Source organism: Copadichromis virginalis, linkage group LG5 (genome assembly GCF_057382275.1).
Source record: "Copadichromis virginalis isolate Kocher_CV1m ecotype Utaka linkage group LG5, C_Virginalis_male_GT1.1, whole genome shotgun sequence".
NCBI lineage: Eukaryota > Metazoa > Chordata > Actinopteri > Cichliformes > Cichlidae > Copadichromis > Copadichromis virginalis.
Window position 1 is genome coordinate 27,345,107 of NC_140622.1, and position 27,139 is coordinate 27,372,245.

Genomic DNA, 27,139 nt, shown 5'->3' on the forward strand with positions numbered 1-27,139 from the left:
TAACTTTGTTATGTTAAGAATTAATAAGTTTCTGCTTTTCTTCTGTCATTATGGTAAGCAAAGAAAGCCTAAAGAGCCACTCCATGAGGCTGCACCGATGACAGAATGACATTGTAGTTTGTTTAAGTGTGTATCATTTGTATGCTTTCACCTTTAAAGCTGGTAAAATGATTTGTTTAGTATAAATTGTAATTTTGCAGACAGGTGAGAAATTAAAGGATCACCTTGAACCCTTGTTCAAGGTGATCCTTTCCAGTGGTTGGCACATGTTCACTTCAAAGATAATACAAAGATAATACATTTTAATGTACACTACCAAACCTCATTTAATGTTTTTTTCTTTATTTTCATGACTATTTACATTGTAGATTCTCACTGAATGCATAAAAACTATGAATGAACACATATGTAGTAAACAAAAAAGTGTGAAATAACTCAAAACATGCTTTATATTTTGTTTTTCAAAATAGCCACCCTTTGCTTTGATTACTTCTTTGCACTTGTTGGTCCTTTTGCCTTCACTCTGGAATCCATCTCATCCCAAACCATCTCAATTGGGTTTAAGTCAGGTGACTATGGAGGCCATTGTGGGGTCACTGTCCTATTGAAAAGTAAATGTTGGTTCAACTAAATGCAAACTAGATGGGATGGCATGTCGCTGCAGGGTGCTGTGGTAGCCATGCTGGTACAGTGTGCCTTCAATTTTGAATAAATCCCCAACAATGTCACCAGAAGAGCACGCCCACACCTTCACAACTCCTCCATGCTTCACGATGTGAACCATGCATGTAGAGACCATCCGTTCACCTTTTTTGCGTCGCACAAAGACAAACCAAAGGGTGGAACCAAAGATCTCAAATTGGGACTCATCAGACCAAAGCACAGTTTTCCACTGGTCCAGTCCTTGTGTTTCTTGTCCCAGGCAAATCTCTTCTGCTTGTTGCTTTTCCTTAGTTGTGGTTTCTTAGCAGCTATTTGACCATAAAGGCCTGATTTGTCTCATCTGAACAGTTGATGTAGAGATGTGTCTGCTACTGGAACTCTGTCTGCCATTTATCTGGACTCTAATCTGAGGTGCTGTTCACTTGTGATTTCTGACGCTGGTGACTCGGCTGAATTTATCCTCAGCAGCAGAGGAGAGGTGAGTGGAGGAGTAGAGGGGAGTCTGTTACAATGTAACCACATCATTCGGTTTCACAAAGTGGCAAACATTATTCATTACATATTTAGTGGCGATTGGAATAAAATCTTGTGGATATAGCTTTTGGTGATAACGGTCTATAAAATCGATCCACCAGATGTCAGTAGATTGCAGTCAATTGAATTCTGTTTTCTTCCTCCTAATTCAGGTGTATAATCCTAACTATGGTGTCTACTGTAGAGCAAACATATTTTAGTCTTAAAACTAAAACTAGTTTTAGTTTTGAAATATTCATTTTATTTTATTATTTTTTGTTTTTATCCTAATTCTTTCCTCTTCGTTGTCTTCGTAAACCACATTGAATTGCTTTTGTATGAAAGGTGTTATATAAATAACTAAATGACATTCCCTGACTTTGAATTTAGTCAACTACGAGAGATCAAAAACATTAGTAAACAGATTACTAGGCCATGTATCAAACGAAGGTATAATCATTATTATTATTCCACCTTTGCTGTTGATGATGTGACCAGTCAAAATGTCTGTGGTACAAAGTACTCGGTGCAGCTGTTGATCTGAACATGCAAACCACACAACAAACTATTAACAGGAAGTGTTGCCGTGCTGCCAAACATGCACACCTACTCTGTAACGTGTGCGCTGTGGTCTGAGAGTTATTTGCTACAGTCAGAGGCACCTGCAGCAGCTTAAGAAGCACATAGCTAATGAGCCAGTGAGGAAGCTGGTGTACCTGGAGAGAACCCATGCAAACTTCACACAAGGCCCCGGCCAGATGGTGGAATTGAACCCAGGGCCTTTTGCCGTGAGGCAACAATGCTAATGACTGTTTGAAAAAGCAAAGATTTCATCTTCATGTTCTTGAAAACTCAAAACAGCTTTTTCACCACAAAAGCTGTGCAAGAAAAAGCAGAGAAAACACAGCAAACACAGTATGCTACCAGATTAATTTTGATGGTGTTATACATTGAAGACCAAAAATAAGGTGCGTACTGTAGAGCAAATTACAAAACAAATATAAAATGGAACTTTTAATCAGAAATGTAGAATAGAAAAACATTTCAGATAAAAGTTAAAAGAAGAGAATATCAGCTGCCAGTCAAAAACAATATATTTTACTGCTGCGAGGTATTAGGAGTTTATTAAAACAAAAAATCAAAAATACAACTCAAGCAAAAACACCACAATCTATGCACAGCTGAACAAAATTTGAATTGGTACAACAATCCCATGTGTATAGAGATACATGAGTTATATGTTTATCTGTTGCTCTCGTTGACATTAAACTGCACAGCGTTTATAAGTAAATTACCTAGAGGCAAATTAATATCCAGTGATATCCATTAATATCCATATACCAGTGCACATGAAAAAGAAAATACACCCTCTTTAAGTTATTCGTTTTTACAGATCAGGAAATAATGAAAAAAAATCACCTTAATCTTACTAGATTTCTTGTAGAACTTCAGATAAGCAAACACACATCACACAATATTACATAGCTACCTTATATTGTTACCAAAAACTTGAAAAACAAACGTTGACTTCAGAAAATGTGTGTGAAAAACAAAGTAGACCCTTGCTGTTTTCATGGCATTTAAGAGGGTAAGTAGCACCCAGGAGCTGCTAATCAGATCCACTTAATTAATTGATCATCAAAGTATAAAACAGTAACTACGAAAACTAAGTAATACAATATCTTGCAAAGTTTTTTAGTTTTTGTTTTTTTAAAGCTCTTTGAAACAGCCGCAGTTGACACACAGTGTTGTACATCATACATGAATGAAATAGTGAGAAAATAAAGCTAAAAAAAGTAAAAAGCAACACAAGGAATACTGTAATGATCTACTGTGGAATAAGGAAAATATTTTACTGCTACTCATATTCATCATTATTATCATTGCATTAAGTAACTTTGCATTAAGTCATTGCCATTGCATTAATTAAAGTAATTATCATTTCATTAATACATTTATTGAAGTTGTTGGTATTACATTAACCTTCTAATTACAGGTACAGCTAAGACTATTTTATACACATTGCATTTTGTGCTTGTTGGAGCTCGGTCAATTAATTGGAGGTTGTAAGCTTTGTTCGGCGCGATGTCCGGACAATCTATTGTGTAAGTGACTTGGAGCTATAGAAGGTTACAAAACACATATAATACATACAATCTAGAAACAGGCCTGAGCAAAGGCCTGAATGTATTCAGCTTCTTGTTGCAACCTGTTGCATTTGAGTTTGCTTAGTAATAGGTGACAGAAGATGGGTCAAAAGGAGGACAAGTCCACGGGGGCCTCCAGGGCCTGAAATCATCGGCATATTTTGAAAAAGATGTTAGAAAGAGGAACTTCTGTGTCTGCCTTTAGCTCTGAAAATTGCTCATTGTCTGTACAAGATGCAAATGATGTTCTTAAAATACAAATTATGTTCTTAGAACGCGAGAAGGGGCGTTTAACCCTGACGTTATAAAAGCAACTCTCTGTGTATTTTTGGGAGAAGAAGTCTGCTGATGTGATGCTGTGTGCTTCTTCCCACGCGTGTGTTTTTAATAAACTCTCTATCTGATTTCACTCTACTGGGCCTCTATTGGTTTGTCTTGTGCCACATTTTCGAATTCGGGACACTACTTTCTGGTCTCCCTAAAAACAAACTAGCCCCCTACTACACTCCAGAACTTAGGTACACAGGTTGTGACCAAGGCCAGAAGAGAGTATGAACAACACCAGCTTTTAAGTATCTCCATTGTCAGCCTCAGAACAGATTCTTTATCTAGTTTTTAGGTTTTTGAAGTTGTCCCTAAAGTCAGACGTAAAAAACCCACAGTGCGGAAGCTTTCTGTTACTATGCTGCACATCTGTGGAACAGCCTTCCTGAAGACCTGAGGACAGCCAATCATGTCAATGCTTTCACAGCCACAACCCACTGATAGCGCTTTCTTAGTCCAGTTTCTAATGTTTTATCTGTTGGGCTCAGTAGTGACTTATTGACTAATTATTGTTGAAGGTGGGTCTGCAAACTACTGAATCATTTTGATTACACTTTTGCAAAATGCATAATAAAACAGTGAGATCAATGATTGTTTTCTACAGTCATTGGGTGTAATATGTCATGTTGTTTTATACTTAGACTTAAATCATGTGAGAGCCTGGTAAAGACCAGGTGATGTTCTGATATTTCACGCTGTGTAAAGCTACATCATGAATGCACCAAAGAAATGTTCAGAAACATCATAATACAAAATGTTTAAATTCGTCCTTATCCTCACAAAAATTCCATCACCTTTATGCAAATGAAAAAGTCCACCCAGAAAGCTGTTGTTTAAGTCGCTTGAGTTCACCCGTAACTCTTTCTGTGACTGCATGAGGGTATAATGATTTCCATGTAGGTGAGGAGATATCATAACAAAGTGGTGAAAAAAATCACTAAAGCAAACCTTGGAATACACATAGTAAAATCCCTCCTCCTGAACTTCAAGCCTACCATCTTTGTAGGCCATGCCACTGAGAACAGTCAGATAATTTATATGCCAAAGCATCACCTCGTTTTCTTGAACCGACCCGCCTGCAGGGATAAAAGACAAGATGGATGTAGCAATTTAAAGTTGTGTATTTTCAGTCAGACACGGCAAACAATTAAACCAATTTATGTAAAGTTCAGCTCCTGTTTTGGGCCAGTTATGATCTGTTTTGTGAAACTGCTAGTTTCAATGAATTGTTCAAAAGGAAATAGGGACTGCAGAGTTGATCTGACAGAAGGGACAGAAGACACCCGCACATTTGCTTCTAAACTATACCCAGCATTTTATTAATCAGATTTTTTTGTACGCTGTCATAAAAATTTGAATTTCCTGTAGTCACCTCGCCTTGTTCTTCATCCGTCTTGTGCCACCCCATTTAAAAAAGATCTAAATGCCCCTGATAGCACACAGTTGATAATGCAGGACTTTAGTTTTGTGATAATATTCACCAAATCATTATTATTAGTGTTATTATTATTTATTTGGTAAATATTTAAATTAATGTGGCTTCTTCACATAATGTGCCAACAAATGAATAAAATTAAAAATATTCTTCTTAGCTTCTTTTTTCTCTGAAATCAAATCTTGGTGTGTTTATTGCAGTTTCAAAACAAACTCACCGTTTATACTCAGCATATAACTCTGCTGCCTTACATCTGATATATAAATACAGCACGCAAGACAAAGTATTTATCACTGACAATGGGAAATGAAGGCTTTTCTATACAGTTTGACCGTTAATTAGAGAAACAAATGCAAAAATCGTGCAAATCAGAAAATCATGACGACGGTTATTTTATTTATGGATGGTATACACTTGTGTTATTTACAAAAAAAAAAAAAAGTTATCCAACCTGTCAGATGTGCAAAACCACGGATTCTACCATCTTGTTCTGCAATGGAAACAAAAATCTAAATGCTGTTTTTGTTTGTTTGTTTATTTGTTTATTTTAAGTTATCCTGTCAGATGTGCAAAACCACGGATGGGTTCATCTTGTTCTGCAATGAAATCAAAAATCTAAAATGCGGGGAGGGGTATGTTTTGTTTTTTAGATATGCTCACAAAAGATATTCTTAGTCTCGAGATTTTAGTTCATGGTTGAATTAAGGTTAAATGTAATAAGAGACTTGTGTACCTGATCTGTTGTTCAGTCTTGAGACAGCCTGCAATGGAAGTTACAAATTAGTTTGAAAGAAATTGTCAATGCGTCATATTTGATGATAGAGTACAACGTTTACTTGTACAGAGAAGAATTTTTAAAAAATAAAATAAATTTTTTTAAAAGTACAGGAAAATTGAGTAAAATATAAACAAATGACTGTTAAAACGAGACAAGCTGACAACAAATGTGCCCAAAGTAATAGAAGCTTTTGCAATTAGATATGTGCTACAGTAGTATCTATCTTATCAGCTGATATATCACAACAATTGCATAATTGTTACAGTTAATCAATTCATTTTTATACCTCTAAAGTCACAATAAGAGAGGATAAAAAGCAGGCAATAAATATTTAGATTTAAAGACTAGAGTACACTGAGCTGATACTCACCAATTCACGGTGGTAAAGCAGGTTAATAAAAAGAGCCTGTGCAGCAATGCCATACAGCACTACAGTCAGGAGGACAAACAGCAGCGTTTGTGCCAATTTGTCATCTTTTTGTTGCTCATCTGGATTCTGGGGCACTGCAGCAACAAGTCTGTCCAGTTCCACACCAGTGTCCGCCATTCCTGCAGAGAAAATATCTTCAAATAATAGACAAAAAGTTTCTTTTTGACTCAAGGAAGCCACTCAAACGCAAGGAAGTTTAAAGTAGCGATGACTCGCCATCCTGAGGGGCACTACCAGTAACAGAAATGCATGCACACACTGCAAAACACATTTCCTCTTAAACACAGTCACACTTCAACCATACGCTCTGGTTTCACAGTCATGTGTCGTATAATCAGTAAACCTTTTTTTGAAGTTCACATTGACTCCAGAACCACTGATCACTCAAGACGTCCCAGAATATTTCGATTCTGTGAAAACATATCTTACAGTATTACTCATCTTCCACAATATCAAAAGGATCCACGAATATGCATTTTTCAAGATGTAACAATAACACTGTCACAATAATTTTACTTTTTGGTGATATCGCTGAGTTTTGCTACCTTTTTGTTCTGATTGGTACTCTGGTTATTTTCTGTACGCTAGTCTCTTTTTATCTCTAAGGTAAGGATTAGCATTAAAAATGAAAAAAAAAATAGTTTTCTTGTATCTTATTTTGTTTTGTGCTTCCCATCTTCTCTCCTGTTTCTCTGATTGATGTCGCCTGCACTTTATTTGCCTACTTTCCACTGTTTGTCACGAGTAATCAGTCACCTATACATAGTCCTCTCCATATGCTGTGTCCTACAATACATCTCTGACAGGTGTTAGAGAGCCTGCCAGGCAGAAATCCCTGAAGGCAAATTTCTCCCAGTTGCTGAGATATGATCTAACGTTCTGCTTCTCCACCGTTTTTGGTTGACTGTAACAGACAAAAGAACTGTAAATGCAGATAAGAGGCTTTGTAGGCAAAGGTAGCATAAGTGCCACAATAGAGGTGCAACAGAAACATTAATTGGAATCAAACCAGGCATCAGTTATATGTCACAGTTTCACTTTGTGAGCAGTGTGTTTGAGATTCACTATCGGAGCAAAGAGGAATTCTAACTATCGGGGATACTGCCACTTCTACCTGCTGCTGATTTCATATAACGAGCAGGACTTTTAAAGAAGCCACAGCTGGAAGAACAGTAAGTTTCAAGATACATCTTCAGTCTCTAATTACCCCAGCTGCATTTTTTTTCACTCAGAGGCAAAATGTCCTCTCAGTCAGAAATGAATCTCTCTTGTTCGATCTGCTATGACATCTTCAGAGACCCCATCATGCTGTCATGCAGCCACAGCTTTTGTAAAGACTGCCTGCAAATGTGGTGGAAGGAGAAACCAGTACGTAAATGCCCACTTTGTAAGAATTTGCATTTGTCAGATGACCCACCCTGTAACTTGGTGTTAAAGAACCTGTGTGAAGCTTTCTTACTGGAGAGAGATCAAAAAGCTTCTTTGGAGTCAGAGGCTCGCTGCAGTCTGCACTCTGAGAAACTCAAACTCTTCTGTCTGGACCATCAGCTGCTAGTGTGTCTTGTTTGTAGGGATTCAAAAATACACAACAAACACAAATTCAGAACCATCGAAGAAGCTGCGGAGGATCACAGAAAAGTGCTTCAGGTGTTACTACAGCCCTTAAAAGAGAAACTGAAGCACTTTAAAATAGTTAAAGGAGACTTTGATCAAACCAGAGAACACATTCAAGTCCAGGCCCTTCACACAGAGAGGAAGATCAAGGAGAAGTTTGCAAAAATGCACCAGTTTCTACAAGAAGAAGAAAAAGCAAGAATCACTGCTCTGAGGGCAGAAGAGGAGCAGAAGAGTCAGATGATCAAGGAGAAGATGGAGGCTCTGAGCAGAAAAATAGCAGCTCTTTTAGATGCTATCAGAGCCACAGAGGAGAACCTGAGAGCTGAAGATGTCTCATTTCTGCAAAACATCAAGCCTGCTGGAGGAACCACATGTGGTCTCAGGAGCTCTGATAGATGTGGCCAAACACCTGGGCAACCTAACCTTCAACATCTGGAAGAACATGAAGGAGATGGTCTCCTGCACTCCAGTGATTCTGGATCCAAACACAGCTCATCAACAACTCATCCTCTCAGAAGATCTGACCAGTGTGAGTCTCGGTGAGAGACAGCAGCTTCCCAACAATCCAGAGAGGTTCGACCACCATCCAATTGTTCTGGGCTCCGAGGGCTTCGACTCAGGGACTCACAGCTGGCATGTTGAGGTTAGAAAGGATGGGATCAGGTGCCTCGGTGTGCTAATAGAGTCTGTTAAGAGAAAAGAACAATTACAGACTGGATTCTGGGAAATATGTCTCCAGGATGGACAATACACAGCAGCTGCTCCACCACTTCCTGATAAACTTCTCTCAGTGAAGAAGCTCCAGAGGGTCAAAGTTCAGCTGGACTGTGACAGAGGGAAACTCTCATTCTTCGATCTTGACACCAGCACACACATACACACCTTCAAACTCAGTTTCACTGAGAAGCTGTTTCCTTACATTGGCACGCACAATAAAGTACCAATGAAGATTTTACCTGTGACTGTGAGAGTGGAACAGCACACGCCCTCTTTATCTACAGGTTTTTGGTTTAGCTAGCTCTTATTTCCACTCAGAAATCTCTGAGTTTTGATGAGTTTTATTTAAGAATTTAAACATTTCAATAGCTTATTAGGGTTTTTCTTTTAATGTTAAAAGACACTGAAAGCCTTTTAGATTTTATTACTTGTATATTTTCTTTCTTGTTTTAATATGTTTGTCTGTGTCATGTGTCTATAAAGCCTTTTAGGCGAGATAATGGGCTCTACATATAAACTAACTTGGCTTAACTGGTAATAGTCAGTCTTACAAGCTTTAATAATTGTATCTGTGAAAATGTAGTTTTACATTTCTGTGTGTCATCAATATTTTTTCGTTTTTGGACCAATAACAGGGACTTTTTGAGTGTGGTACACACCCTGATCCATCCAAACGTCAAGTGTGCAAGAGTTGGTTTTTTTACTAAACGTAATAATAAAAAGCTATGACTTTTTTAGTGCAATTTAATGTTTAAATTGGTATTATTTAGATACAAATATACTTTAGATGCAAAAACAAAATGTAATTGTGTATACATTTCAATTTCTATGGTAGTCTAGTGAAGTAATCTAACGAAGCTCAAAAGTGTCTGTAAAACCAACAGATTTGGATTTAAATGTAAAACATTCTTTCAGATGTTATGTACATCAGGTAAAAATGATAAACAACCTTTGACTCTATAAAGTTTTTATATCTCTAAATTAAAATTAGAACATTCACAAAGGCTTGTGACGTTTTAAGAAAAACATGTTCATGCCCTTTACATTTCATGGGTAAAGCAGAGAGACCAGGAAGGCGAATCTAACTGTGGTGATAATTTTTATCACTGACATGAGATTTACTGTGACCTTCACCTGTTAAACATCGAATAATACGAGATCAGACGTGTTGCAGTGGTCAGTAGATTATATTTTTCCTTTCAGAAATTAAAAACATTTTTTTACAAAGACCAACTTCCTTCACTCAAACTCTTTTGCACATTAAGCTCTTAATAGTGCTCACCACAAACAGCAGAATCACTGCTTTACATCGATACACCAGCACTGAGCGTGGACTAACACAGGACTAACCTGTTGACAAGTTTCAGTAACCTCCCACAGGAGAGCATTTATTTAAAGGTGACCTGTTGCATTTATATTGTTAATTTCCTGCTCTATGCTTTTTGACTCCACTCCAGTATCACAGAATGATTCAAAGTTTAAAAACAATCCTTATTTTTCTTATTCCAGTCCCTTATGCAGCCCCTCAGTTCAAACTTTAAACCCCTCATCTGCTGACTGGCTGGCACTTGGAAGCCTACAGAGGGGTTTACCCAGTGCTTGTGAACTGTCCCCATTTAGTATGTAAAGAAATACAAAAACACCCTGGACCTTCAACGTCTATTTTGTTCACATATAATATGAAAATCTGACCCAGTAACATTTAAAAAAAAAAAAACCCAGAAAAGCAGAACAGATACCCTTAAAAGATTTTCAGGCGTGTAATTATTTCAAGTTAAAACACTTTGTTTTTACAAACTGTCTCAGGGGAGAGATGTCTGTCTTATCAGCAGTTAAGGAGAAACTGCTATGTGAAAACACCAACAACAGGGCTGATTAACAGTTCTTTACTGAAGGTTTCTCATTTCCAAGGATTCTTTCTGGCTCAGAAATTTGAATGGGAGTGTTTAATTATGACCCTGAAATAAGTCAAAGAAAAGTTTCAGTAGTTCTAATGACAGAGGGGATTTACACTGGGCTCGGTTTACTTTTACTTTACATTTGTTTGTAAAAGCTCAAAATCATCTGATTTTTATGCTAGTAGCAGTAAATGACACATGGCTAAAATGTTAGCGTTAGATTTGTTTGAAAGTTGTCTCTTTAATTATATACACAGATTATTGTACAAATTAAATACTGAACACAGAATGAGTGTCAACATTAGTGATACTGAAAATGTTATGATTTACTGATGCAATGTCAAATTCATGAAGTTTATAAAGTTTACTGATGGTCGGATACATTTTGTTTAGTTTTGGGCAGTCTGGTCATGAGATTATATGATGATCTTTTGGAGTCACGCCCCTACTTTTAGTTGGAAAGAAATCTGTCAGTCATTGGTGGACTTCAGTGATGTCAGTGGTTCCAACTTAAGGTCCAGTAATTTCATGGTGCCATGCGCTTTCCATCTTTTTGGCCTCAGGACTATTATTTTTGGTGATAATGCAAGAAACTGGTCCTAAATTAGGCTGCGTCTTCTCCTCGAGGCTGAAAGCTAATTTACAATCTAAGTATTTTTACTCTGAAAACCCTGACAGGAAGCAATGACTTATACTCCTGTTCCTTTGAAGTTTTTTTTAGTATACTGAAAACCTTTCCTTATCTGCTTTTCTCACCTTTAAGAGGATTATTGCATCTGATGGCCATTGCCTAATTTGTGACAAAACTGCTTACTTCATGTGGAGTAGGAACTTTTAGACAGCGCTGTATATTTATTTATAATGTAAAATTAATCTTAAAGACTAAAGTTGTCCACATTATAAAGTTGTCAGCTCACCCACTACAGTATTGGAGCACATATTGATGATCATTAACTCGTCTGACATTGAAACAAGCCATTTCAAAGAACAGAGAAACCTGGAAAGCTCATCAAGAACACAAGACTTAACCAACATTTCCCATGATTAAAGCTGCAGTCATTGGTATTTCCGTATAAAAACAAATCAAATTATTGAGTGTTATTTGATGTCAATTACATTCAGGTGGATGCAAACATGACTTCCAACTCAAAACATTCACATTTCCATGAAGTTGCTTACAGCTTGCTCTGCTGCCCTCAATAATAAACTGCTATGGCTTTAAAGGACCAATGTGTAGGAATTAGCGACATCTAGTGGTGAAGTTGTAGATTGCAAGATACTGAATCGCCCTTTGTTTCCAACAAGCAGCAGAAATAAACACATTTGCAGGTTGGTAACAACTGTACGGACAGTGATTTTTATATATTTAAATATAATTCAACCATTAAGATTTTGCCAAGGCTTAAAATTGGGGTGTGGCGTGGATTAAACAGTGTGCTGACAGTGGTCTCATCTCTTTCCTAGTCTTCACCTCTGCTGGACCCAGCTCACAACTTCACACTTTTGTGTAAGTAAATATTCTACTGTAGGAGCACCTTCAGTTCCATTTACTTACAGCCAGTGCTGTTTGTCCTTTTTGGTCTTCAGTAGAAACACTAGTTATAAATCCTGGATTACATTTATGTTAATGGAGCATCAGAAATCCTACACACTGGACCTTTAACTGTGACCAATACTGCATTATGTTTCACAATAAGTCAGATCAGAATCTGAGCATCAGTCATGACATCAACCTGTAGCTGTGGTTTGATTGTTCTTTTCAGGAAGTGTAAATGCATAGTAAATCTAACCAGCAGTGTTCATATATTCACACACCCACTTCCCCCTTCCCTCTCAGTATACTGATCTTTACTCCACCAAGAAGCCCCCTCTCTCGACTTTTCTCATATTTGCCAACATGAGAGTTTGACCTGTCAGTACTTTAAGAAACCTTCCTTGACACACGTCACCTTTTCTGACAAATGCAGCCAAGCAGGGCTAAAACAAGTCCAAATTAATTTATAAAAAGAAAGACAAAGAAGCCTTTTGTTCTTCCTCCTCTTGCTTCCATTCAACTGCCTGAATGTCCCTCCCTCTTCTCTGGCACAGTTTGGGTCTTCCTCATAGTGTTCATATAAAAGGCGCTGGGATTTTTCCTCCACCTGACGCTACATGATGATTCGCGGCTCCGGGACTGACTCGTTGATGGATTTGTGAGGCAGGACGTTGGCACCGTTCAGGTAAAGCTCGTCATTGACGATCACGTCCTCCCCCAGCACCGTCACATTCTCCATACGCACCTGAGGACGCACATTAAGACACAAGTCATCTACCATCGCACGTGACAAGTCTTTGTGCATGTGCTGTACGAGATGAAACAGAGGATTTAAGTAGACAGAAAGAGTACGGCTGCCACAGCTTTCAGTACTCCTTCTGTTCTCCTACTGCTTCTCTGGCATTAGCTATTATAAGTTATGTGAAAAGTATAGATATAATAGTGAACTGTGAAGTTGGCCAAAAGTCCCATTTGGTTATTACTTTAAGACAAAACAAAACAAACAAAGCAAACAAAACAAACAAAAAAAAACAGACAAGTTTGAGCAATTCCAATAAATTATATCCATGAGCGCGTAAGCAGATACAAGGTCTAAAAAGAAAAAAAGAAACTAGGCTAAGTTATAGAGTACAAATATCACCACAAGTGAGATCTGCTGTTAAACAGACAGAGACACAATTAGCTGCGTCTCACAATAAATGAATGAACCAAGAACGTCCACACATCTTTCCCACTCACCCACTGGCCGACTGACGAGCTCCACCCCACGATGCAGCTCTCCAGCCACGAGTGCGATCGAACCCTCGACCCTTTCAGCACCGTGCACCTCTTTATCCTCACGCCGTCCTCCACGACAACGCCGGCGCCGATGGTAACATTCGGGCCGATGGTGCAGTTCTCCCCGATCTGTGCCGTGGGATCCTTCAGAGAAGAAGAAAAGGGAATGATCATTATCATGAAGTACAAGCCCTTATTTTGATGTCACATCAACAAAGTGCACTCACCACCAAGACGTTGCCGAGGAAACCGGGGCCTGTGCGTAATCTCTCAGGTGCGTGTTGTCGTACTGACTGGAGGTACATACACATCCCTGTCAGGAAGTCTTTAGGCTGGCCGATGTCCATCCAGAAACCTGCAGACAGACGGACAGAGGGTGGAAGGTGAAAGCCTGAAAACAACCAGGCAGCTCCTAGTGATCTTTAACAGGTGACTCACTGAATAATGAGGTCACAGTAAGAGGCAGACATTAATCTGCTGACTGCAAACTCTGCCATAAATTTTACATAACTGCCAGCAGAGTTTTCAGCATTTGTTCTAATAGCTGCACAAATCATTCATCTGCCTCAACCAAATATCCAGCTAAGTGTTGTGAGGGGGCAGGATCAAGAGAGAAGAGGCGGAGAACACCGGGGCAAACAGGCACCCTCACATCTAATCCTACGGCCACCAAAATCACCAGTTATAACCTAACAAGTATGGCCGCAGTCTATGAATTTCAGGAGCAAACAAACACACAGAAATCAACCAGAAGGTTCGAACCCAGCGTCTAACAGTGCTAACCATGGTGTCACCCCCTTACCGTTGGTTAGGCTATGGGGGCAAAATTGGAAACCAGGACAAGCAGAGATACAGATTTAAACTAAAAACTGAAAATGCAGTTCAGTGGGTTAAAAAAAGCCACATTTTCACTGGAAAGACTGATGGATTTTCTACAGATCTCTGTTAAAAACAAAAAAAACAAAAAAGAGGGAGAAAAATCACCATCAATTCATAATTCAATAAATACCAATCCTGAAAAAAGATTAATCCAAACACCTGAATAAAAACACAGGAAAGCACGACTGGTACGAACAACATTAATCAGGGTTTTTACGAGCACCAGCATCATAAAAAAACATCAGGGTTTCTGGTTTCTGATTAACATACAGATTTAACCTGAATTTATTTATTCATTCAAGCATAAACTAGCCAGAGATCAGTTATTAAAATGTAATGAATTTATTTAACCTTTTAGGCCGACATAGGTTTGTCCATATTTATTACAAAGACAAAACAGAATTTAGGTCACTTGTACAAATTCCTACTCCTCTAAGAAAATTTAAAGAACAAATCAAGCCCATCTTTTTTTATTTATCCTGTGATTCTTAAGTTTTGTAAATGCTTCGCCGCTAATCTCGAGGACCTTCTGTTACTACTTAAACATGATGAATCACATCATCTTCTAAAGGGAAATCCACTACTGACTGGGACCAGTAAGCCTGCCTGGACTACAGGTCAGGATGGGGTGGAGGTTTCACTACGTGGTTCCACTGTTTCAGCAAAGCCAAAGGATGTCAGAGAGGAATGAGGATGTAGAGAAGCACCAACTAGTGATTCCTCCTGCTGGTGAGCTCTTATGTTTTTTGTTGGAGTTTTTCTTTTTAAACATCTGTATCAGAACTCTAGAGAACCTTTAGGTCTGAGCATAAAGGTTAGTGGTGCTTTTCTGCAAACGTTTCCTCTCCAGACCTACACGAAAAGCCCAAACACTTACGTCTGGTGGAGCTGTGAGCTGCAGAGACCAGATCAAGCACACAGGTCAGCTTCAAACCATACATTTCCATCCTACTGATCCTACTGCTGTGTTAAGAAAAAGGTGAGGTCACCACTGTATACTTTTATGAACTGACTTGCATCATTTTGATTAATACGATCTTCTCCACGGGCCCCTATTTTGGGCAAAAGCTGAATGTTCAGATCTCACATGCAGCTTTACAGTCCTGTGCTGTAGCGGAAGCTACTTTCGGCTGCTTCCCTGCCACCAGTGGTCGCCACAGTGGGCAGCTCTACATGTCTGATTTGGTAGATTTTCTTTAAACGCAGGATGCCCTTTCTGACGCAACCCCAAAGAGGATTTGTGTCTCCAGCTGGAATCAAACCAGTGACTTTTTGACCACTACGCCACTGGAGGAGAAGAGTCCTGTGCTGTAGTACTGCAGTCTTAATATTAGTATTAGTTACCTTGCAGCTCCATGGCATACAGCTGTCCCTCCCCTGCCATGACAGGAAATATTTCTTTTTCAATGGATGTTGGTCTCAGCTGCAAAAAGAATGCATAAAAAGTCATGAACATGATCCAAAAAAATAAACAAAACTATAGTGTCTTCAGACTCAGTGTTTCCCACAGATTCACACATAATCAGGTGCCTCTCCAGTGAGTCTCATCCTGCTGGCAGATTTAAACTCCACCATGTTGAAGAGGAGCTGGTGGCTGTAGTTCTTGTAGTCTGCTCTTCAACCTCAGAGATGCAAACCTGTTGTAGGCTCGGGTTAGACTGACCCAGGGTCTCGCAGGAGATATTCAGAGCAGGAGGACTGCAATCACTAGCTACAGTCCAAGATAGTGAAGTCTGAGTACATCTGAATCTAGGATGAGCTCTGATCAAGAAGCTGAATGATATCAGTGACTGCCACAATGATAGGCTGAACAGTGACCCAGATGCATTCTTCGCTCTGATCCAAACTAAGGCTGAAAGTTTGGATTGAAGACTGAAAGCTGAAAGGGAGCTCCCTTTCAGCTTTCAGTCTTCAATAATACCAGATACTAACAGGATGGCCCACCAAGGTAAAGTCCATCTGTGGGAAACACTGAGTCTGTTACTAAATAACACACTAACATCGACACTATGAGTGAGTGCGAGAGCCTCCTCACCTGGATCCTGCTGAGCATGCTGGGATTGAAGATGTACATGCCGGCATTAATTTTGTTGGAGACAAAGACCTGTGGTTTCTCCACAAAGCGATGGATCCTCCCGCTGTCCGCCTCATACACCACCACACCGTATTTAGAGGGCTCTTCCACCCGTGTTACCTTCATGCACACACACACATACACACACACACACACACACACACACACACACACAGTATGACCCCACAGTAGTAAGCTTCCCTTAAACCACCTAAAACTAATAAAAACCTGTCAATATGCAGCAGCTAAGCATAGGAAATACTTGGACAGTCTCTCTCACCACAATGGTTCCCTCCTTGCCGTGGTTGTGGTGGAACTGCAGCAGATCTTTGAACGGAAAATCACAGATGACGTCTGAGTTGAGAACGAAGAACGGCTCACTGTCATCATTCAGCAAGTCTCGAGCCAACGCCAGGGGACCCGCTGTGCACAAACATACAGTTTTATATGGTTCACAATAATTTACTATGGTTTTTAAAAGACGAGTTAATCGATGTTGAATTACTGGATACTTGCAGAGAGCCATTTACGCTTATCTGGATCTGTCTGTAGTAAAGACAAGCTCACCTGTTCCCAGAGGCTCCTTCTCATGAGACAGAGAGATACGAATCCCGAGCTGAGAAGAAAACAAAAAACAGACAGGTTCAACTTTAATGTTTGGGCTCAGTTAGGAATCACACCACATCACACATGAATCCAAATGAATGTCTCCTGAATCTATTTCCTAACATGTGACCAGAGATACAGAAATCCAACAAGTCCAACAACCGAGTCTTTGAGGTCCTGTTCAAGCACAACACGGAAGTCACGCTGATTAAAGATTGTAAAGTACACGACACACACGGTGACTGTGCTCACGAGTGTTGTGTTTTATTGACAATTCTGCATTCAAGGGAAACAGTCTGTTCCAGTCCAACTCTCTCTCTCCCTGCTCGACTCTGCCTTCACTATATAGAGAAAAGGAAAGAGACACCGTCATCAGTCAATCGCCAGTCAGTGGCTCACCTGCCTCCCAGTACCGCCCCCTTGAGCTCACTGCACCACCACTCCTCCCCTGCAGCTGAGCCAGGGACCACACCTCTGTCACAAAGATGTTTCCTTCAAACTACAAACCACAGATGAGACACGCAACTAATCACTATAAATCTATCTAAAGATTTTTTTTTTCTGTTTTATTCCACTTATAGTCCCAATATTATACTGACCAATCACATATGATCAAATTTCTCCACACAGGTAAACAGTCCATAGAAAAATTAAAACTGCAGGCTGGAACTGCATCAAACACAATCTCAGAATAATTAGCTATCCTTTGAGGATGACTTAGCTTTAGGGCTGAACGATATATCGCATTTGCGATAATATCGCGACATGATCAAGTGCAATTTTCTAACCGCAAAGGCTGCGATTATACTGCGATTATATTATACAATTCATGGGCTGCATCCTCCTGAGGCCGCATTTGTAGACCGATTACGTCACAGCGACGCGCCGAAGGCTGTCCAAATTACTACCATATCCCAGAATTCATAGCGCGGCCCAGCCAAACTCCAGTTTCCAGCAATGGCGGCCGCTACTAAGTTTTAAAATTACTCATACTAATCTTTCTGGGTCACAAAATAAACTTTTAACATATTTTCAGGCGAGAAAGTAGTTGTGTAAACATCAAATATCTGCTCGGTTTATCAAGATATCCCATATTTGCAAAAGTGCTTCGACGTTTTCAGAGGCGTCTGCTACCCACCAGCTCGACAGCTAGCCGGGAGCTCGAGGGTTACTGATGCGGCCGAGAACGGCACAACTCCCGGCACATCATTTTCAGATCACCGCGGAGTTTCGCTGCTCGGGTTAAACGTAATATATAAGTCACTTAGACAACCTAAAAATGTTATTGTTGGGCTTTTTTCAGTGTTTTGTTTGTTCGTGAGTAAATCGGTTTGGCTGAGATTAAAGTTATTAGATTAGATAAAATAAAACTTTATTAATCCCCCGGGTGGGTTCCTCCTTGGTTTTCACACAGCTGACTAAACGTCAAACAGAAAACTTATTAAACAGAAGTATGAGACAGTCGAGAATTTACACCAGTGTCTGGTTATATTTTAGATAGCAAGAAGCAGACGGCCGAGTTTATTAAACTCCACCGAGACAGCGGTGACGCTAATCAGAACTAGACCGTCCAATTTCACGCCTTTAAACTTTAAAGGCGTGTTTGTGTGTGTGTTTATACAATTGCTATTATGTTTGCACTTTATGTGTAATGTTACTGACTGCAGAGATCAGTAAGATGTGTGTATTTTTTATTTATTAGTTTTATTTATTTAATATTATTTTTTAATTGAATGACTGTCTAGTAGTTCACAGATGTCGAAAAACTGAGTGTGGTAAAGCCACTGATTTTGTTTATGTATATTTCTGCAATCTGCACATTGTACTGACTTTCATTTTAATGTTTACACCAGGGTTCCTTGTCAGCACTTTATGCTCAGATGTTTGTAAGCTAAAAATAAACTATTGTGTATGTTCAAATATACTGTTGTGATTGAAGAAGTTAAATAAAAATGTCAGTCATCAATTCATGCATCACCTCATGTCATCATAACAGAGGTCTGTCTTCCAGGAAAGAACAGTTTAAAATTAATGTAATATAGTATTGGCCATACTATATGATGTATTGCTTGTCTTTGTTTAATAATGCAGAAGACAAATACCTTAAAAAATAATCGCATATCGCATCGCAATCGCAATATTGGGGCAAAAAAATCGCAATTAGATTATTTTCCATAATCGTTCAGCCCTACTTAGCTTCTAAATTCAGACCAATTGATTGGAAATCTTGAACCTAAAACCTGTTACTGACTTTCTGAATATCCTGGATACACTAGAACAAGAAAAATAAGAAGCAGAGATGCCGAAAGTTTCTTGAAAAGGGATCCAAACATACTCAACAGTGACTGTTGTGCACATTTACACCTCAGTAAATGAAATCCTGATTAATAAATCCATCATATAGCCTCCATGCAGGAGAAACCTGGTGGTTTTTGCTGTAGCAGTGCAGGTTGTTGTACGTACTCTCTGCTCCTGCACTCTCATCTCTCTTTCCAGCAGCTCTGACATGTAGCTCACTGCCAGAACCACATGGTCCACCCCAGCCTGAAAACACACAGAGACAGTGACTCATGACTACAACACAAAATAACCTCTCAGTAGCATCATTAAATCCTCATTGATATCTTTGCCTTACTTTCACCAGTGCCTCCACCTGGTGCAGCAGGATGGGTTTGTTGCAGAACTCCACGAGGGGTTTTGGGACGCTCAGGGTGAGCGGTCGCAGTCGGGTCCCGTACCCCCCCACTAGGATCAAAGCCTTCATGATTCTGCCGTTACCAACAGTTACCCAAGTTCATCAATAACCAGATGCTGATGCCCTGAAAAGACCAGATTCACATTCATCATTAAAATCAGACATTTTCTAAAGGAAGGACAGAAAAAAATCAGTCATGCTCGTTTCTGTTTTGGATTTAAAATTAAAAGTGACTTTCAAATACAGTCACTTTTTTACTTTGAAGAAAATTATTCTCTCCCTCTCTGACCTCTAAATGTGAACTTCTTTGCCCTCCTAAAGTATAAAAATATAACATTTATGTACACATGAGAGTGGAGACGTTGTGATCGGGGACAGAAACACAAATAAGCAAATCAGAGACTATTTCCTGATCCACTGTGTTGTTTACTTTGGTTTGTCGCATTTTTATTGAGCCATTTTACTACACAATTCTATTCAGGGTGGAAAGGTGAATAGTATGAAAAGAAGAAAATGGATGATTAAATTCCACTTTGTTTTATTTATATTCTTACTTACTAAACTTCTGCACTGTTATTTTAACGTGTTTAACTTAGGTCAGGGTCTTCCTGATTCAAAATGGACCTTCTTAGAGTAACTATATATGTAAACATGTCTGGTCCACTTACAGTTAAAGCAAAGAATCTGTGTTACAGACGTCTGAGCATTTTCCTGATATCTACTGGCCTTGAATAAAAGTAAATGGCTTTTTACAAAGTTGTACACTTGAGTAAATAATACAATAAAAATCACAGTGATTGTGATTTTGTTACTGCATTTACTCTTTTGGATGCAGTAATTCAGGCATTTGCTACCTTTTTGGCTGCATTAAATTCAACTTAATTATTAGCCAATGACATGGAGGTGATAAAGATCAAGCTGCTCAGACTTCCATTGGGAAGGAGTATCAGAGGGAGAGCTCAGGCAGAAGTGGTTTGGAGACAAAGTTAGAAATACAAGAGGCGGGATAGTAGATAAACTGGACAAAGGATGTTAAATATCGAGCTTTCAGGCAGATGGAAAAGAGCAAGAGCACAGAGAACATTTAAAGCTGTAGTGATGACATGTTGATGGCTGGTGTGACAGCAGATCGCTGTGGCAAACACTGTGGCGTCGGGTAGAAAAAGAAGAGGAAGAACAAGAAGAGGTCATGGTGTCGCCTCAGATCAACAGATTTCATTCATTCATTCTATCAGGCGGTCTGGAACACGTGATAGGGTGATATTTACGTCCCTGAAAAGTGTCGAAAAACAAACCAAAGAACCAACCAACACAAAGAGGCGATAAAACGAGGATACACATGGGAATAAACACAGATTAAAACAGGTAGAACTAACGGGTACTACTAAAACAACCTGTTAAGGATATTGCGTTTTATACAGATTACATCAGCACTTATCGTAAATGAATTAACTTTTAAGGGAAACAGTGAGATAAAATGTGACAATGATCATGTTTTGGTTTGTAGTGAACTTACAGTGCCTCTAAATAGCTAACGTCAGCTGACAGAGCTGACTTTATTTATCTACAATGAACACAAATCGACAAGGAGCTGGTTAGTGCTCAGGTTTTAAAGTCTGCGAACAGCGTGAGAGTAAATGAAAACGAAGAAAACTCACCTGGGTTTTTTCGTTAATAGTCTACAGCCGGTCTGAATCACTGACACTCTGGAAATGACACGTAAGATCATCAAAACGCCGAATCCTTGTTTGGCTTCCGGTGCATGAGACAGCCAATCAATTCGTTCGACGTGACATAGCTTATCCGGTGAAGCGTTTCAGAATAAGAGTCATTTTAAAATCGGGCTTATTGCAGCATTTCTATCCACAGACTAATAATAGGACAAGGTTTCTTGGTCTTAAAGTTAAATGAGAATAGTGGAATACAAATAAATAAATAAAGTGAAAATCGATAAATCCCGTGCATACAGACTTTTTGAAAACTTGTGTGCAACTAATGGACTAGTTCAAGAAAATTTGGTTAAACCCAGTTTAATTTTACTGGACAAAAAACAAGAATATATATATATATATATATATATTTATTAATTAAACAAATGTAACAAGTATGGAAGCCCATACTTCCATACTTCCGCCACAAAAAAAAGAAGGGGATCCTTAACTCGCTATGTTTCTCGAAATTTCGACTTGTGTTTCTCGAAATTTTGAGTTATGGATACTTGTTTTTGTTTTGTTTTTTTAGTAGCGGAAACTACAAGTATAACAAATATGGCAATATTGCCAAATACTTTTTCCAACTTCAGATAATACCACGACAGGATGTCATAAAAGACAGATAATGAAAATAAATTAAAAATAAGCAACTAAAGAAATAAATAAAATTAACAAAAATTTAAATTAAAAGTCATATAATAAAATTATAACCTTGGGGTTTTCTAAAAGCTTTAGTTCATTAACCATATGATGCAGATCCACTGTTTGTTTTTTGTCCATAAACTTTACAGATGACAGGAAGAGGCACAGTTCTTTGTGAAAGGTGAAAAAGGACGGCTTTATATTCAGAAATCGACATTTATGAATGAAGAATTTACCCATAATAATTATCACATACAGTGGGTACGGAAAGTATTCAGTAATAATTTTTACACTCTTTGTTATAAAGCAACCATTTGCTAAAATTATTTAAGTTCATTTTTTTCCTCAATAATGTACACACAGCACTCCACATTGACAGAAAAAACACAGAATTGTTGACATTTTTGCAGATTTATTAAAAAAGAAAAACTGAAATATCACATGGTCCTAAGTATTCAGACCCTTCGCTCAGTATTTAGTAGAAGTGCTTAGAGTCATTGTCTTGTTGGAAGGTAAACCTTCACCCAGTCTGAGGACCCGAGTACTTGGGAGAAGGTTTTCGTTCAGGATATCCCTGTACTTGGCCACATTCATCTTTCCCTTGATTGCAACCAGTCGTCCTGTCCTTGCAGCTGAAAAACACCCCCACAGCATGATGCTGCCACCACCATACTTCACTGTTGGGACTGTATTGGACAGGTCATGAGCAGTGGTTTTATCACACCTAATCCCCGCGTACAGACAGAGGCTGAAGCTCTCCAAACCTGTCGTGAGGACAAAAAAACTGTGGAGCAACGAGGCCGTGGAGGAGCTTCGCACGTGTTTGGAGTCCACAGACTGGGACACAATGAAGGCTGCTTCTAACAGCTTGGACGAGTTTACGGACACTGTCACCTCCTATATCCACTTCTGTGAGGACAGGATTGTGCCATCACGCACCAGGGTGAGTTATAACAATGACAAACCCTGGTTTACTCCTAAACTCAAAAAGCTGTGGCTGGAAAAGAGAAAGGCGTTCAGAAGCGGAAACAGGGACTGCTACAGAGAGGCCAAGTACAGGTTCACTAAAGAAGTGGACATTGCTAAACATCAGCACTCTGAGAAGATGCAGCAGCAGATCTCAGAGAATGACTCGGCCTCTGTGTGGAAAGGTTTTAGGAATATCACAAACTACAAGCCTAAAACCCCCCACTCCACTGATGACTTGCTCTTGGCCAACACCCTTAACGACTTTTACTGCCGTTTTGACGAGCCATCAGGCAGCCTTCACACCTCCAACGGCCCCAACAATAGAAGCACTTTAGACACTAATTCCCCCACCTCTCCCCCCTCCATAGAGCCATCACCACCTTCAAACGCTTTACCTACAACACCCCCCTCCTCACCCCACACAAAAGAGGATTTCACACCACCTCCTCCCACCACAACTCTTCATATTCATGAGGCAGATGTGAGGAAGCAGTTTATGAGTCTGAATGCTCGAAAAGCTCCCGGCCCAGACAGTGTGTCTCCTGCCACCCTCAGACACTGTGCAAACGAGCTGGCCCCAGTGTTTTCTGGCATCTTCAACTCCTCACTGCAGGCATGTCATGTGCCTGCCTGCTTCAAGTCCTCTACCATAATCCCTGTCCCCAAGAAACCTAGGATCACTGGACTAAATGACTACAGACCCGTGGCTCTGACATCTGTGGTCATGAAGTCTTTTGAGCTCCTGGTTCTCTCCCATCTCAAGACCCTCACGGCCCCCCTCCTGGACCCCCTGCAGTTTGCATACAGAGCCAACAGGTCTGTAGATGACGCCATCAACATGGCCCTACACTTCATCCTGCAGCATCTGGACTCCCCAGGAACCTACGCCAGGATCCTGTTTGTGGACTTCAGCTCTGCCTTCAACACCATCCTTCCAGACCATCTCCGAGACAAGCTTTCCCAGATGAATGTGCCTGATCCCATCTGCCGGTGGATCACTGACTTCCTGTCGGACAGGAAGCAGCATGTGAGGCTGGGAAAGAATGTCTCGGACTCCCGGACCATCAGCACCGGCTCCCCTCAGGGCTGTGTTCTTTCTCCCCTGCTCTTCTCCCTGTACACCAACTGCTGCACCTCCACCCACCAGTCTGTCAAGCTAATCAAGTTTGCAGATGACACCACCGTTATTGGGCTCATCTCGGACGGGGATGAGTCTGCCTACAGGAGGGAGGTTGAACGTCTGGTGTCTTGGTGCAGCCACAACAACCTGGTGCTGAATGCCCAGAAGACAGTGAAGATTATTGTGGACTTCAGGAAGCACACAGCCCCACTCCCCCCCATCATCCTGACTGACACCCCCATCACCTCTGTGGACTCATTCCGCTTCCTGGGTACCACCATCACTCAGGACCTGAAGTGGGAGCCCACCATCACCTCCGTCATCAAGAAAGCCCAGCAGAGGATGTACTTCCTGAGGCAGCTGAAGAAATTCAACCTGCCAACACGGACGATGATGCAATTCTACACCGCAATCATCGAGTCCATCCTCACCTCCTCCATCACCGTGTGGTACGCTGGAGCCACCATCAGGGACAAACAGAGACTGCAGCGTGTTGTGCGCTCTGCTGAGAAGGTGATTGGCTGTAGACTCCCATCTCTGCAGGACCTGTACACCTCCAGGACACTGGGGCGTGCAGCTCGGATCTCAGCTGACCCTTCTCACCCTGGACACAGTCTGTTTGACCTGCTCCCCTCAGGCAGGAGGCTCCGGTCCATTCGCACCAGAACCTCTCGCCATAAGAACAGTTTCTTCCCCTCTGCTGTTGGACACATGAACAATAAACGTACGACTGTTCCCACCACTAACACATGACCCTACGCTGTGTTCACTGCATCATTCCATGTTTTGGCACTGATCACCACCTGCACTCATGTATATATCTTTCTACGTAGCACTTTTAATTCTTATTCTTACTTTTATTTTTTCATGTCTATTTAAGCGCAATTTATGACAGTATGTTTGCACTGAAGCACCGCAGCAATTTCCTAATGTTGTAAACCTGCTCAACATTTGGCAATAAAACCCTTTCTGATTCTGATTCTGACACATACCACTTAGAATTAAGGTCAAAAAGTTCTATCTTGGTCTCATCAGACCAGAGAATCTTATTTCTCACCATCTTGGAGTCCTTCAGGTGTTTTTTTTTTTTTTTTTAGCAAACTCCATGTGGGCTTTCATGTGTCTTGCACTGAGGAGAGGCTTCTGTCGGGCCACTCTGCCATACAGCCCTGACTGGTGGAGGGCAGCAGTGATGGTTGTGATGTAACACTGGATGTAAAACATTGATAAATCATCTTATGTATGCAGATGACGTGGTTGTTTTTAGTCCAAGCAGTGCTGGGTTACAGGAGCTTCTTAATATCTGTACTGAGTATGGTGTGCAATATGATATAAAGTACAATGCTGTTAAAAGTGGTGTTTTGATATATAGAACCAAGCAGGACAAACAGCTAAATTTGCCTGTTTAAACTGTCCCAAAAACTCTTGAAGTTCATAAAAAGGTGAAATACCTCAGTCGCTTTATTACTGATCAAATAAATGATGACGATGACATATACAGACGACAGTGTAAGCTCTATGTGGAGGCAAATACTATTGCACCTAAATTCAGCTCTCGTGCACTTCTAGTTAAAGTGGTTTTGTTTAAAGCAGCGGTTCTCAAACTGGTGGTACTTTTAAAGATTAAATAATATACCATTGCGGAGGTATGCAAAGACGACACAAAAGTTCCCAAGGCTCTTCTGGGAGCCGGAGTCGACCAGAAAACGTCTCCCCGAGCGTGAGTCCTCTATGAAGAGCAGCCTTTCCTGATCGCGGCCGCTAGAGGGCGCTGGCGGGCTCATTTCCCTGGGCAAAGGCACTGTCACGCAGATGATAAAAACACAGCCCTTTCCACTGTGCTGCTGTGCTGCGCAATGAGAATCCTTTGTACGATACCTAGAGCGGGTAGTGCCAGTCAGATATTTGTAGCTGTGGGTGTTTGGACTTTTTAGAGCACGTTTAAGAAAGTTAATGTTCAATTTTAGAGAACGACTGGATGGCTCTAGTAACAGTATAATTTTAGAACCCACAGATCCGACAGCGAGTGGGTCCCGTTAATCATCCAGTCGGAGAGCATTAAGCATTAGTTGAAGTGTTTGTGTATTTATCGATTTTTTTCTAAGTAATTGTGTATTTTATGTATATTTTGGTTTTATATTTTTACAAATGTTTAATATTTTTTAATATTTTTATTAAGGTTTATAAATTGTGTTTTGTCTTGTTTTTTATGGACATAAAGTCTGGCAATAAAGATTGAATTGCAAGATCTATTTCATTTTTACCCCTCAACTGGAAAAAGGCTGATGGGGTGTTAGCATTACCCCACCATGCAGAACGGTGGTCAAGGCTGGACTGGGACAAAAAATCGGCCCGGGCATTTTGACTAGAGCCCGGCCCACCAGGATAAAGATTGAAAATGTGACGTCATTCAGGGATAAAACCGCAAAGGATTCTGGGAACTTGTGGCAAGAGGTACTAGCGCACGCAGGCTTTCAATTGAACTCAGTTACACAGCGATAAAAAGAAACCCAAAAAATGGCAAGAAGCTGTTGTATTATTAACTGCAATAGCCGGTCGCATGACAGCCACGGGAAGCCGACGGGTAAAGAGATCTTTTTTTTTTTATCTGATTAAGTCGTTGAAGAGAAATTTTTAAGCCATGTTTCCGAAGTAAGAGCCGACAGATGGTCTGGATATACCAAATATAACGTCCCAGAACACTCCAGCTCACATGTTAGTCTGCTCCAAGCATTCCCACAAAGGTCAGAGTTTTTTAGTAGTTAATACGTCATTTTTCTTAACATAATTGGTGATATAGGTTACAAGCAAGTCTGGCGCTGAACAGAAATTGTCGCGCTATGCTCCTTTATTTATTGTGTTTATTGTGCATAAATAGTGAATTGTCCTGACACAATATTGCGTTTCGTTTCTGTTATAACCATGGTACACTGACAAAACCATATACTTTTATTCACAGGATAAAACAGTTGTTTTGTATCACTAATTGTCCATTGCGATTACAACATACAATATTACTGTCACTGCTACATTTCTGTAATGCTACTGTAACCGGTTTCTGCTTCATCCCGCTGCAACAGTTCGGCCCAAACAGACTCCTCGACTCTG

General features: G+C 40.1%; 2 protein-coding genes, 1 long non-coding RNA gene and 1 pseudogene across 3 annotated transcripts; 2 read left to right on the forward strand and 2 right to left on the reverse strand.

Annotated features, from left to right (window-relative positions):
* Positions 1-10: 10 nt before the first annotated feature.
* Positions 11-320, forward strand: LOC146709926 (uncharacterized). The gene is made up of 2 exons (XR_014920503.1): positions 11-204; positions 243-320. It is a non-coding gene; the product is annotated as an uncharacterized LOC146709926 (long non-coding RNA).
* Positions 321-2,258: 1,938 nt separating this feature from the next.
* LOC146709927 (tumor necrosis factor ligand superfamily member 6-like) lies at positions 2,259-6,470 on the reverse strand. The gene is made up of 4 exons (XM_085458070.1): positions 6,231-6,470; positions 5,816-5,843; positions 5,534-5,572; positions 2,259-4,723 (listed from the first exon to the last, which is right to left on the reverse strand). Exons 1-4 carry the CDS (start codon positions 6,405-6,407, stop codon positions 4,353-4,355), a joined length of 615 nt encoding a protein of 204 aa, XP_085314196.1. The 5' UTR covers positions 6,408-6,470; the 3' UTR covers positions 2,259-4,352.
* A 1,059-nt stretch (positions 6,471-7,529) lies between these two features.
* Positions 7,530-8,925, forward strand: LOC146709928 (zinc-binding protein A33-like; annotated as a pseudogene).
* A 3,579-nt stretch (positions 8,926-12,504) lies between these two features.
* On the reverse strand, positions 12,505-21,327 carry gmppb (GDP-mannose pyrophosphorylase B). The gene is made up of 10 exons (XM_085457155.1): positions 21,247-21,327; positions 19,529-19,712; positions 19,357-19,437; positions 16,855-16,903; positions 16,568-16,710; positions 16,249-16,407; positions 15,558-15,636; positions 13,562-13,689; positions 13,296-13,478; positions 12,505-12,801 (listed from the first exon to the last, which is right to left on the reverse strand). The coding sequence occupies exons 2-10, from the start codon at positions 19,655-19,657 to the stop codon at positions 12,670-12,672; spliced, it is 1,083 nt and encodes a 360-aa protein (XP_085313281.1). The 5' UTR covers positions 19,658-19,712; positions 21,247-21,327; the 3' UTR covers positions 12,505-12,669.
* Between the last annotated feature and the right edge of the window lie 5,812 nt (positions 21,328-27,139).